The 14,262-nt window shown below is 36.5% G+C and overlaps 1 protein-coding gene across 1 annotated transcript in view; it reads left to right on the top strand.

The window, feature by feature from the left end:
* The first annotated feature begins 2,886 nt into the window (after positions 1-2,886).
* The window catches only part of LOC132092561 (reticulon-1-A-like), a 33,488-nt gene continuing 22,112 nt past the window's right edge, over positions 2,887-14,262 (top strand). The window contains exon 1 of the mRNA XM_059498843.1: positions 2,887-3,347. Within this exon, the coding sequence (XP_059354826.1) occupies positions 3,134-3,347 (214 nt within the window). The 5' untranslated portion in view covers positions 2,887-3,133. The remainder of the gene's footprint in view (positions 3,348-14,262) is intronic.

The following is a 14,262-nucleotide window of genomic DNA, read 5'->3' as shown; positions in this document are numbered from 1 at the left end:
AGGAGACATCTAAGCTCTTTTTGTTGTTGAACCCTTGCGAGACCAACCAAATGGACATTGCCCAAATGAACAACTAAAATATTAGATCTAGAAGACTTAATGATATAAAGTCATTTTTGGTCTTATTCCTGTGTAAAAATCCTTTCCAGTGTCCCTAATTCCAACAAGAGATTACAATCTAAAGAGACTGTGGATTATCAATACCAATTTAGCTCTGCTGTAATACTGTCCCAAGTGAAATGGCACACACAAATCCATGGCCTAATTTTTACACTTGCTTATTTGCTGTAAATCTAATCTGACGCAGAGCGGTCTGATGGTTTGTGCTTTGAGCAGATGAGTTTACTTCTATGTGAAGATGATAACAACAAAACAATAAATTATTTGGATTAACGCCCTTTGTTCTTGTCTTGCCTTCTTAGCTTCTCTTTTTTCAGCTGGACTGTGCTGTGGTTGCTAAGGTGTCTTTCATGAATCACATATAACCTTTAATTTTCCCAAAATTGCTTAGTAGGATATGTTATTCAATTTTTTATTTATATTTTATATTTAGATATTTCAATAAATACATGCATTTGAAATAATATAGCTTAGACTACATGAGTTAAAAATGCAAATACACACACAAAAAAACACATTTATTTACTTATAAATAACTAATTAACATTGTTAATGGCACCTTAGAATAATTTATCATTCATGACAAACTCTCGCTTTAACATTATGTTGTGTATTTTTATCTACATGAAATGTCTGTTTTATGATTGTTAAACAATGAAATCTCTCAGTACATCAGAGTTTTATCAAATAAATATATTTTGCTGAGAACTACTGAAACACTATAATGTAATTGTAACAATGTTCTAACTCTTAATTTTTTTATTTCCCTTTTCATGTTTCTTTTATATAGGCCTACATATAATAAATGTAATGTTCACACATCATATTCTATCCAACTGAATAGCTTAGTGACAAACTAATGTGTTTGTGTGTTTATATAGTCTGCTTGGCACTGCATATGTGCAGGCATGCATATGTGAATTAATTTTGGACTCTCTCACTTGACTGGCAATCTGCTTCCATTGATGTGAGGCTGCATAATCAGAATGGTGAACAAATCAGGGGGCTTGACTCCTGAGTTCCCATTTTCCATAGGCACACACCCACTAATGCAGAAAAATGAAAGTGCACTTATTATTGAAAATTAAAGTGAAATTATTACTGATGCATATGGCTGACAGCCCCAGTGCTATTTGTGTTTATTAAAAATGACAGATGCTGTATTTCTGTCAATGCATTTTTGCATGATTAACTACATCCATAACATTGCACTTTAATTAAATAGTAGAACAAATGTGGAAATCCATCTATTTTTAGTAATTATTATTTTTACTACACTGATCACGAGGCATTATCACGATTTTATGTTTTATGTTATCTGATGCCACCTAGTGACAATGTATTGAAAATACTAAATACTATGTCTCTAAACGGTTTTTTATTCAATTTATTTCATTATGTAGAATTATAATTTTTCTAATAATAAAATATATGAAATGAATGATTTCTAAATGAAATAATGCAATAAACAAACTAAAACAAATAGATAAAAAAATAAATGAATATACCTTTTAATATATATGAAATATACGGATACACCTATAAAATGAATGCAATCAAATAAGTTAAGTTACATCATTTAATGACATGAGGACATTTTTTTTCTGATTTGCTTCATAAGTTAAATCTGCACTGTACTAATAACAACCAGAAAACATTTTCAAAGTTTAAATTAAATTAAATTTATGCATTTAGCAGACACTTTTATCCAAAGGGACTTACAGTGCATTCAGGCTATCAATTACATATAATAAGATAATATTATGCAATAGTATGCATGTTTGGCAGTGAGGCGTGAGGAGTTGGGACAGAGGAGGGATGACATAAAAAATTGTTGTGGGACAGAGGTAAGTTAGCTGTATATATATTGTATATATATTTACTATCATGCAAATTATTCACTATCATGTTAATGATATGTGCTCCACCTGAGCTGAATTAGTTTCTACTCCTGAACTTTGTTAATAAAACATAATTTCAAGTGCTCTGAACTGTGACTGTGTGTAACATGCAATGTGACACAAAGAACTAAAATAATTATGTGATAGCAAAAACTAAGAAAACCGAAAATATCTCTCTTTAAGGGATAATTTCTAATGATGAGAAATATCCTCATATTACACAATAATTACAGATTTGTCACTGAAGCGGACAGAGCTGTTTTCTAATTTCAAAATATCTATGATAACTTTGAAATTAGGCAGAAATTGGATGGTTTTTCTTCTAATTGAATTGCCTTTCACTTTTATTTGCACAGTAAATGAAATGCAACATCAATCATATCATATCATGTATGAATAGACAATTTATGGATTAGTGCATGCAGTCTGTGGACTAAGCAACTAGATGAAAGTCATAAACTAAATAAAAGAAGAGTAAATATAAAGAACTTCGGTATTGTAAGTATCCATGTGATTTATTTAGTTAAGAACTGGCTACAACCTATAATATTTTTAACCTGACATGTCTACAGCCCTTGCTGTAATTACTTCTGAAACCACAAGATGACACTATTTCCTTAAAAACGAATACGACCCATGACTACGCACTAAGAGTCGAGAGTAACTTTCAGGACAATGCTCAGATCCACCTTTAGTACATTATAGAACAGACTAGGTGTCGCGCTGTGTTAGCTAGCCAACTTTTTACTGAAATTAATTTTAAATTGAATCTCGATTCAATCCAAAGAGTGCGTTTATTCCCCTCAAACGATTCTAAAAATTCCCATCTTCATTTGTTATCAGTCGTCTTGCATGCCCACTTCCAGCTCTGTGAGTTTAAATACTGCGTGCATGAGCTCCAGACACGGTGACGTCAGCGCCGAAACACAAAACACAAAACGAGCGATTTTCAGCCGCGTGCGCCTCTGCCGGAGCACCCGGCTAGTGCCCAAAACACTTCTGATAGTTACCCAGCATTTGATCCGAGGACTTGAAACAGTGCTTTGCCTGCTCTCCTTCCGTCAGTGATCGCGTCTCTCTGAAGAGCATCGCACACAGACGGAACGCTCAACATGTCTATGAAGCCGGAGGCAGGTTCGGAGGGCAGCTGGTACGAGGTCGATTTTGAGAAGATTGACCGCTTTGGGAGCACCTCCACCACCACCAGGCGTGACGATTTGGGAGTGGAGCGGCAAATGATGAACTGGGAGGACGAGTCAGGTGAAGAGAAACAGTTTTCCAGCGAGCGGCAACCGCTCCCTGTTGTAATGGAAACTGCTTCCACAGGTACGGTGATTTTGATGTATGTCGTCATAAATGCAATGCTTTGAAATACCTCGACCCTTTAACTTCTGTGTGGACCATGGGCCTCGTCATCAGGCAGAAGTAACCCTGGCTTACTGGGTCGCCCTGTCTGTAGAGGAAGTTTTTAATCAAAATATATGGGATGGACATCGTAAGAAATGTAATTCAAATTTAGTACAGTTGTAACAGTAAGGAAATACATTTCTTTATTTACAAGGTGTTTACACAGACTTATTAGAGGTGGCATAAAGTTTATTTTCTAAATATATATTCTAATAAAATGATTAATAGACACTGATCACTTATCAAAAAAAAGATAAAAATAAACACATTGTAAAATTATTTTTGTAAAAAAAATATATTATATTTATATATTTATAAAATGTATGCATTTATTCACCAAAAAATGTGCCACATTAGTATAATAGATGTAAGTACTATATTCATCCAATATCACAAAATTAATTTGTTTTCCATAAATCTATAGTTTATATTCACATCTGAGACCTTTCTTTAAATGCTATCTAAAAAAAATGATTTAATTTAATATGGTTTATAGAATTATACATTACAACATAACATAAAAAACTACAAGTGCTATATTACTGTTAGTGAGATGTTGTATAACTCTCTTTTCCCTTTAACAGCTGGTTCTTTATCTTTGTTGTCATTGTTTCGTGGTGCCTCGGCTGCTTTTCAGACCAGACACTTTACAGTAACCTTTACAGGTCTTTTACTGCATAGGGATCAATACTTGACATTGCCATTTGAACATCTCACAGGCTTGGATCGAAACTCTGAGTTTTATGACATTATTTTGGTAGGTAGAATAGAAGCCCCACGAAGGACCGTCAGAGCTATTCAAACTATGGTCTTTCGTCAAGTAGTCATTTTCTTCTCTTTGTGGGATGAGATTGTAGCTCCATTTCTATAAAGCACCAGTCCAAAATTAGTCTTTACAACCAGACAAAAATATAAGAGATAAGTAATGGTAATACTATGCAAAAATAAGCTTTTTTATGTTTGCGTGTCTCTTAAACCTTCACATGTTTGTTATGAAACTAGAAAAGGCTTTTCTTTTTCAATTGCATCTTTAGACAGGTATGCTTTTCTGTTTTTGATTAATCTTAATGCTGTAAACGTGTGAGTGAGAGCGATATTCTATAATAGTCTTACACATATCAGTAAGAAAGAGAGATATCATTGAGTAACAAACAAATAACCTAACTATGGGCTATAAAACAGTAAGCTAATGTTGAAATGGTATGAGGGGAAAATGATGAGGGGAAAAACATTTGGAACATTTTCAAAACCTTTTTTAATATAAGACTTCTTGTGCAGATTCAGCACTGCTGAATGTGAGGTTCAGTGATGTTTCTTGTGACCACTGTGATGCCTGTTGACACTAAAGCACTTATAAATGAGCTCAAATTAATAACTTGGTAAGTTTAAAGGTGCATCATAAGTCAGACAAAATTTGTAGAAGTTTTGTGTGTGTCTAAATCACCAGGCTGATGTTGACAAGCGAATGAAATTCAGAGTAAAATCTTATCAGACTGAATCTCTCATTAGCTGATTGACAGCCTATACTCCAATGTTTACTGAACCACAATACTGACTCAGAGAGGATGTGATATTTGGCATTTTAATAACCAGTTATTAGATCACATTTACAGCACATTGATAAACTCATTTTTTATGTTGATATTAACATGAATTTATTTAGGAGAGATCACATAGTAGTAACTCCATTACTCCTTTGATAAGACCATTTTAGGTTGGAGTTCAGCTACACCTGATAGTTTCCTCATATAATATATTTCTCTACAAACATCTTGCATGTTCATTGGCTTTCTGGCAACACTGTTTGATTTAAGGCATATAATGAATAATTATATATCATGTATAGGTTGGGTGCTGGAAAGACCCCACTGTGTTGTCTTTAGTACAGCCTTTTATCAGAAAGCCTTTTTAGTTGTATACAGACAGGCAGTTCATTGTTTTTAGTGTCTTCGCTTCAGTGAAGCGTGATTCATTAGGGACTCTGGAACGCAAGTTTACTTTCTTCTTTACACACATATAGAAAGTGTTGTTGGTTGCAGAATATCTCATGGGCATCAAAAAGTACTAAGGAACATAACAAGATTAAAAGAATCAGTTTCCCTTTGCGGTAGCACATTCACCTCATTAGCCCTGACTCAGCACTTGCTGCCATGAATTTAAAATGCTTGTATATTTCAGAAACTGCTTTCTATATACTGATATTTTATAATAAAGTTATTAAACCACATTATATATCATTTGAAAAATGTATATATAATCATCGTAATATACTTAAAACAAGAAAGAAAGATAAAAACATTGCCAGGATTTTAAATATTTTAAATCATAAATAAATGGTACTTGAGTCTAAAAAGAAAAGAGTCCCCAACCATGTTTAAATACAATATTGTTTGTCTAGTTTTCATATTTATTCTTTACTTTTGTTTCAATCTTTCACCAAGCATTGTGGGATAATTTTAACATGTAGCAAAAATGCTAGAAACAAACTTATTGTGACGAATGAATCTCAATGCAGCAAGCATATTGCATCACAAACTAAAGTGATTATGTAAAAGCTCTAAACATATGCTCATTTGTCCAGCCTTATGAGGCAGACAGATTATTGTCTTTTCTCATGGCAATTGACCCTAGTAATGCAGAGAAAATAATGGTTATGTTTAAAAAAAAAAATCTCAGAAAATGAATTTACAGCCTAATGTGGATTTCAGAAGCTGCTGATTTTTAAAACCACTGTTGATGGTTGTATATTTTGCATTAAATGATATACAATTAATACATTGTTCCATAAATAATAAGTTAGTTCACAAACATTACCATGCTCTTTATCAAATTTCAGATTCGATTTTTTTACAACAGATATTGGCATGCTGGAACAGTCGGTTTTCAGGTACAAGAGAAGTACCTCCAACAGCTGCCTCTGGCTTGCCTTCTGCATCTGTTCTGATGAAGTAGTAAATCTGGTGCATTCATACATATGCACACAAAGTAACCTGCAGTGACTTGAAGCTGGTACCAAGTCCTCATCAAAAACCTGTCAGTGGCTTCCTGCTCTTCTCTTTAACTTATCTGTCAGATGTACTGTTCTGCAGAGATGTATGCTGGTGGTGGAACAACAGAGATGGGGATCTAAAATAAAGCCCATCTTAGTGGCTTAGAGCTTTTTTTGTATAAAAAAAAAAAGGGGAAATTTTGGGACATAATTATGCTCTTGTTTCTTTTGCAGTGCTGCTTCGGTTTCTTCCTGTGAAAAATGTCAGTAGCCTTGCTCTTCGCATTATTTATTGACCTGTTAGCTGACTTTTCTTCTACTTAGTAAATCTATTAGCTACATGCAACAATAGGCATGTTACATCTGTGCAATGGTGACGAGTCTGCGGTTTTGTAGGTCTTAGATCTATTGATTAACTCGTACTGTGGATCCAGCTAATTCTCCAAGTTCTTTAGAGCTAAGCAGAGGAGTGATTAGCTTTAGCGCATTCGTGTTAGCGCCATGGCTAATGCCCAACTCTTACCTAACACATTGCCAGTGTAGCATGGACACAGAGGAGTAAATGGCACAATGAATACTAAACAAGGATTTAATGCTGACTACGCCACCCCTTTCAAGTAAGGGGAACTAAACACTGACACGTTCGTTACCATGGAGGGCAGAGACATGGGCATCAGAATACAAAATGTTTATTAATTTCACAATAATCAGATAAGACACTTTAAAACGACCAGACTAAGATATAACTCAATGGGTTAAACTACAACTCAGTACACCACATACATGACTAGAATGACGAAGGCTTAACTGTAGCAGGGTAGGCCAGCCGTAGAGCGATTATTCTTGACCTGCGCGCACACACACACTGTGAGATAAGTGATCACACACGGCAATCCACACTTTGTGCTCCAAACGCCACCACCAGGGTACTAGAACTAGCCTCCCTGCTCAGAAGCCTAAAAACACAAGAGAAAACAATTAATCAAAATACAAACAAAAGTTATACCAGAGCCTGATTGGAGACATTTAGCATTCTTAAGTTACAAATAATAATAGAGCAAAAGATACACAGAGGGTTTATAAAAGTAAAATTACAAAATAAGCCAAAATCAAACGTAGCAAGAAACAAAATCAATAAAGAAACAAATACAATAAACAAAACAATATAAAAGGAAACAGGCAAACTCCAAAACCAAAGAAACCACACAAACACGCTTATACGAAGCTGGTAATTCTAGGATGGAGGGCAGGCCGAAGCGCCCAGCCCAACACGTACAGTGTGGAGTTAATTGGAGCAGCTACGACCAAGAGTGGGAAGGACAAATACACACAGCAACCTTGTCGTAATCCTGTTTTATGAAGGAAGTGATTGCCCCAACCCCCCACAGGACGGAATGCTCCCAAAGATAGTCCTGCTAAAAACAATGATTCATTAACTTGTCAAATTTACTCATTAAGAAAGAGTGAAACTATACATGGCAGATTTTGGTCATCAGGAGACACAAGTTATACAGTTGCTCACAGCACAATTCTCAGTTTATCTGAAGATGAATGAACTCAAACCCAGCTGGAATGAGAGCATGGAAGTTACAGCGAGTCCAAAGTCCACGCAAACACTTAAGTCAAACTAAACCTACCCGGGAATAATGGCAGCCTTACACACCACCGCAAAGCAGATGATATTCCAGCTACAACAAATGAATTTGGTTAATTGATATGCCAGAGCTCTTGCAATATTAGCCAAACGGCTAACAACATACCTTTAAGCAGAACCCACACACACCAAGGGCAGAGCTAGCAAATGACGCATCCCATGTAGTCTAATTGCAGCCTTTATATCAGCAGTACCATGTTCTGATAGGCTGTCGTTCTAATTACAGGGGAGGGAACATACCCACTCTGCCACACCAGGAAATGAGCTTTACTCTGAGCTCCAGAGCCAGCGCCAACAATGCAATAAAAACAGACAAATGTAATCTGTCTTTCTCATTTCATTCGGTCACCGCAGGGTTATGTTTTAAATGTTTTTGTTAATTTTCTGTGGCCATCTGAGCTGTTTGTTGACACCAACAACAAAAGCTTGTTTTATGAAAGGCTTAGCAATACACCTGATCCAGGTGTGGTTTTCCACATCATCCATATTTTGTACTGAATGCTTGCTGTGCAAATCTAAGTTGTTCAAGTAGTATGTTTTTCTGCCCTTGCACTGTAAAAAAAAAGTGAAATATGGAGAAAAAAATATGGTAACTAACAATACTATTTTTGAGTAGTTTTTAAAGCTTGGTTTCTTTAATGCAATCTATACCTGAATAAATCAATTAAAATCACCTAAATAATTTAATCCATGATTTTAACACAACAGAAAAGCTTTCAAATGTCAAACATAACTGAAAATTAAACATTAACAGGTGTCTACCTTCCCACAAAAACATATAAAGCAGCACTTATAAAATATACACACTATTTTTTAATTATCACCTTAATTTTTTAAATTACAATTACATTTTTTTACAGTGTGGCTTAGTAAATATATACCCAATTACAATGGCTTGAATGCAGATTTCTTTCTTTCTTTTTTGACATATTTAAAACAGGAAGCTGACTTTATTTTTCATAATGTGAATTTGATTGTTTGAACTGTTCCAGAGTTTGAGGTTAAGTACTATTATTTTTATTAGATATTTTTATTTAAAAAGATTGCATTCAATTTATGAAAAGTGACAGTAAAGGCTTGTACATTATTACAAAAGATTTTGAATATTTATTTTGAATAAATGATGTCTTTTGAACTTACATCAAAAATATCCTAAAAAAAAGTAGAATGGTTTCCATAAAAATATTAATCAGCACAACTGTTTTCAATATTGATAATAAGAAATGTTTTCAAGCAGTAAATCAGAATATATGAATGATTTCTGAAGGATCGTGTGACACTGAAGTCTGAAGTAATTGTGTTGAAAATTCGAAAACAGTTAATTTTATGTTGGAATAATATTTCACTAAGCACTGTTTTTTTTTCAGGTGAAAGACAATTTAGTAACAGACTCTAAATGAAAGATCAGCACTTAAGGCCACCGTGAGTCCTCGCTATCGTTATCGCTGTGTTTTTGAGAGGATGAGTCATAGCTTGCACGCTGCTGAAATGTTGACGGTGAGAGGTGTGGGCTGGAGAATGTGTGGTGCAAACACTGATGCACATGCAGGATTGTCCGTCACATACAGAAACATTTCTGTCACAGTCACTGAGACGATCCTGTTGCTATATGGTTGCAGGTACTCAAGGTTATCAGTTAGCAGTGTAATAAAGAAGGGTGTGAGTTGATGTGGTTTTTGTTTTTGAAGTATCAGTGACTCTCTTCTATATCTGCACTTTTTTCATAAATCCTCACACTTCTTAGCTACTGATGGTTAAAAATAGAGTCCCAGTGGAGTACTTTTGCCCAGTGAATGTAGGGCAGCACAGAGAAAGAGATTGAGTGGGGTCATGTTAGTATGACGATTTACACAACTCATGCAAATATCCACAGTTATGCATCTGTGGTGTGGTGGGAAACACACCTGATACTGAAAGTGAAAAAAAAATGTTGTATAAAATAAAATTGGGAGTTTGAGCTAAAAACTGAAATAAAACTAAACTGTGAAGGTAGTTTGTTAATATTATTTAAGTCTGTGCAGCAGTTTCTTTTGAATGAAATGAAAGCCATTTTCAGAACAAACAATTGGATTAAATCAAACTGAAATAAGATCTCATCTCCTGACATCTCTCATTCTCAGCCATTCACTTATAGCACTAAAGTCAAGTTGAGTAAAGGCTAGAATGGAATATTCTAAGTAATAATATTATTTATATATATATATATATATATATATATATATATATATAAACTACAGAGATTTTTTTTACACATTTTAGATACAGTACAGACCAAAAGTTTGGAAACATTACTATTTTTAATGTTTTTGAAAGAAGTTTCTTCCGCTCATCAAGCCTGCATTTATTTGATCAAAAATACAGAAAAAAATGTAATATTGTGAAATATTATTACAATTTAAAATGTATTATACTTTAAATGATCATTTATTTCTGTGATGCAAAGCTGAATTTTTAGGATCATTATCACATGATCCTTTAGAAATCATTCTAATATGATGATTCAATATCAAATTTGGAAACAGTTCTGCTGCTTAATATGTTTTCAGAACATGTGATACTTTTTTAGGATACTTTTCTGAATAATAATAATAAAAAAAAGAAGCTATGTTTTTAAAATATAAATATTTTGTAATAACAATATACACTACTGGTCAGTAATTCGGGATCAGTCATTTTTTTTCTTTCTTTTTTTTAAATAAAATCAATACTTTTATTCAGCAAGGATGTGTTAAATTGATAAAAAGTGATATTAAAGAAAATATATTATTAGAATATATATTATTAGAATTTTTTTTTTTTTGAATAAATGCAGTTCTTTTTAACCTTTTATCCATCAAATATATTAGACAGCAGAACTGTTTCCAACACTCATAATAAATCAGAATATTAGAATGATTTCTAAATGATCATGTGATAGACTGGATGTTACATGTGACACTGAAGGCTGGAGTAATGATGCTGAAAATTCAGCTTTGCATCACAGGAATAAATTATTTTTTTTTAAGTATATTCAAATAGAAAACTATTATTTTAAGTTGTAATAATATTTCACAATATTACTGTTTTTTCTGTATTTTTGATCAAATAAATGCAGGCTTGATGAGCAGAAGAAACTTCTTTCAAAAACATTAAAAATAGTAATGTTTCCAAACTTTTGGTCTGTACTGTATCTGGGGTATAATTATCACTTTCAGTAGAATTTTTGCCTCAAGCCTGGATCATTTCTGACCCTGGTCTCTGCACATAAAACATACGATAGGGATTTTTTAAAAGATTTTATGCTGTATTTTAACATTTACAAGATGAAACTTCAAATTTAAGGAAAGATTAACATATTGGAGATGCTCCAGTTTTTACAGAAATTATCAAATGTTTTCTTGTTTTTGTATGCTGAGGCAGGGAGATACTCGGGTGTCACCACTAGTTTGCTCATTTTCTGATCCCTGTGTGAGTGTGTGTGTGTTTGTGCTTCTCGAGCCCTTTTGTGACACCACTGCAGTCGACCTTCATATAAACATTGAACTGGAAAACTGTCATTTGCCACGAATAGCTGCAGTAATAGAGAGAAGGGCAGAGAGACAAGGAGGAGTGGCCAATGTGATGAGAGAGCTGTCACTGCCATACCCCAATAGAGCCCTCTTGAGGACACTTCAGAAAAATTACCACCTGAATCACATACACACACACAGATGCTATTGTCTTTCTAGCATCTGAATTTCACATACAACACATGCACACTGTCGAATTCATTGTGACGTACAGAGCATGCCGTTATAGATAAGATCAAACTGCTGCTCTGCTGTGCATCTCTCTTCTAGGATACTGTATTTATTTAACAATATAATAAAATGGCAAAAGCACAGTGCAACAATATATAATCATATTAGTAGAGACATAACATATGGCTTATAAAAATATGCAAACAAATAAAAATATGAAATCCACTGTATTTGAGACAAGTAATATGAAATACATTTAAGAGGGACATTTAAATAAAAAGACAACAATTAAATTAAGTATTAATTGAGCTCAACAAAAACCTCCCTTTACATGGTTATGTAAAAATATAAGATGGGAGGAACATTTGTTTTATTGCTTTTGTGTTCCTTCTTAAAAAAAATTCACAACAAATTTGGCATTCTTTTTGCAAAAGCTTTTCTTTTCGAAAAATATTGCATTCCCAGAGAGACTATGCATTTGTTTCCATTTTTTGCCCATTTGTTCTCCAGGTATGTGAATGCAAAGGTTTTGCTAGTGAACGCATATGTGAAGCACACGAAAGAAAAAATATTGCGTACGAACATAAAATGTTTGCGAAAAAAACTAATTGCATTCAAAAGAGTGCGAAACATTTTGTGATCGAATGCTAAGTTTTTCTTGGAAACGCAACAGTTTTGTGAGTGAGTTATACTGTCGGGTCTCGGGGCTAATCACCTGTCTTTTTGGTGTGGGTGTGTGTGTGTGTGTGTGTTGGGATGGTTTGACAGCTCACAACGTCTGCCTGTTTGTGTTTTCCCCGCCTCCCTTGTTCCCCGTTGTTAACCATAATTGCTCGCCACCTGTTCTCTATGTCCTTCTAATTTTTTCCCCTTTATTATTCCCTGTGTTTCTCTGTCTATTGTCAGACTGTTGTTATTCGTTCCAATAGCTCCGATCATCTAGCAGCTCTTTGTACTCACCCTGTCGTGTCTTGTCCTCAGGCTCCAGTGTGTTTGGCTTATTTCTCTGCTCTAGTTCTTACAAGCCCAGAGCTCCTAGCTTCAGCTCTTCATCCTGTCACTGCGAGTGAAACCTGTGAAATGTGACTCATCTGCTGTTCATCCTGTCACTGCGAGTGAAACCTGTGAAATGTGACTCATCTGCTGTTCATCCTGTCACTGCGAGTGAAACCTGTGAAACGTGACTCATCTGCTGTTCATCCTGTCACTGCGAGTGAAACCTGTGAAACGTGACTCATCTGCTGTTCATCCTGTCACTGCGAGTGAAACCTGTGGAACGTGACTCTTTCTTCTCTGTCTCCGCTTTGTGTATAAAGCTTTGAGTTTACCCGCACCTGAATCCAGCCTGCTTTCTCCTGACAGAACAGTCTGACCATATTATGGATTCAGCGGGATCTGGTCCGCTTCGCTCGGCTCTCGCTCAACAGGGAGTGTTGATCGGGCAGCATGCCACTCAGCTCAACACCACCGCGCTGGATGTGGAAGTTCTCAGTGCCCGAGTCTCCGAACTCCTCACACAGGTGGACGATCTTCAGCAAGAGGCAACGAGCCGGGGTCCCGTTTCTCACACCGGTATGTCACACGAGTCCGAACCCCATGCCAACAATCCGCCGGTCTACGATGGCGATCCTAACGCCTGTCAAGCGTTTCTCTCCCAATGCTCGCTGGTGTTTTCTCTGCAGCCCCGGCGTTACGCTAATGAAGAGACCAAGGTGGCTTACGTCCTTACACTCCTCTCGGGCCGTGCCCGCGAATGGGGAATCACCGTTTGGAGATCGTGGGCTCCCTGTTGTGCCACTTTCGCGGTTTTCAGTCAAGAGATGGCCAAATTGTTTGATCGCTCTGCTCAGGGTGACGAGGCGGCGGCCCAGTTATCACGACTGTCTCAGGGGTGGAGCTCCGTCACTGACTATGCTATCCAGTTCCAGACTTTAGCTGCGGCATGCGGCTGGAATGAGAGCGCGCTGCGCGCTCGTTTTCTTGAGGGGTTGGATTTCGCCATTTCGGATGAACTCGCGGCCATAGAGCTCCCGCGGGAATTGGATAGGCTCATTAGTCTCGCGCTCCGCATTGAAGGTCGTCTCAGCCGGCGCCGCAAACAACGGCAAACACCCGCCCCGTGGCGCCACCTAGAGTCCTCTTCAGCCAGTTTAGCCAGCCAACAGCCCTCGGAGGAGGAGCCCATGCAGTTGGGTCGTCTACGGCTTACACCACGGCAGAAGCAGGAGCGTCTGTTGTCGGGGGCGTGTCTATACTGCGGCAAGGGAGGCCACTTCGCCCTTCAGTGCCCATTAAAGGGCCAGGGTCCACCAGTGAGGCGGAGCGTCCAGGTGGGCACGGTTCTCAGCTCAAGCTCTCCTGCAACACGCACTCAGCTGCCGCTCCAACTCTCCTTCCAGAGTCATTCACACACTGGACTCGCCCTTGTGGACTCGGGGGCTGAGGGGAACTTCCTTGATGCTGCCTCTGCTC

This window comes from Carassius carassius, chromosome 18 (genome assembly GCF_963082965.1).
Source record: "Carassius carassius chromosome 18, fCarCar2.1, whole genome shotgun sequence".
In the NCBI taxonomy this organism is placed as follows: Eukaryota; Metazoa; Chordata; class Actinopteri; order Cypriniformes; family Cyprinidae; genus Carassius; species Carassius carassius.
Note: the sequence above shows the minus strand (reverse complement) of the source record. Positions and strands in the feature narration are given on the sequence as shown.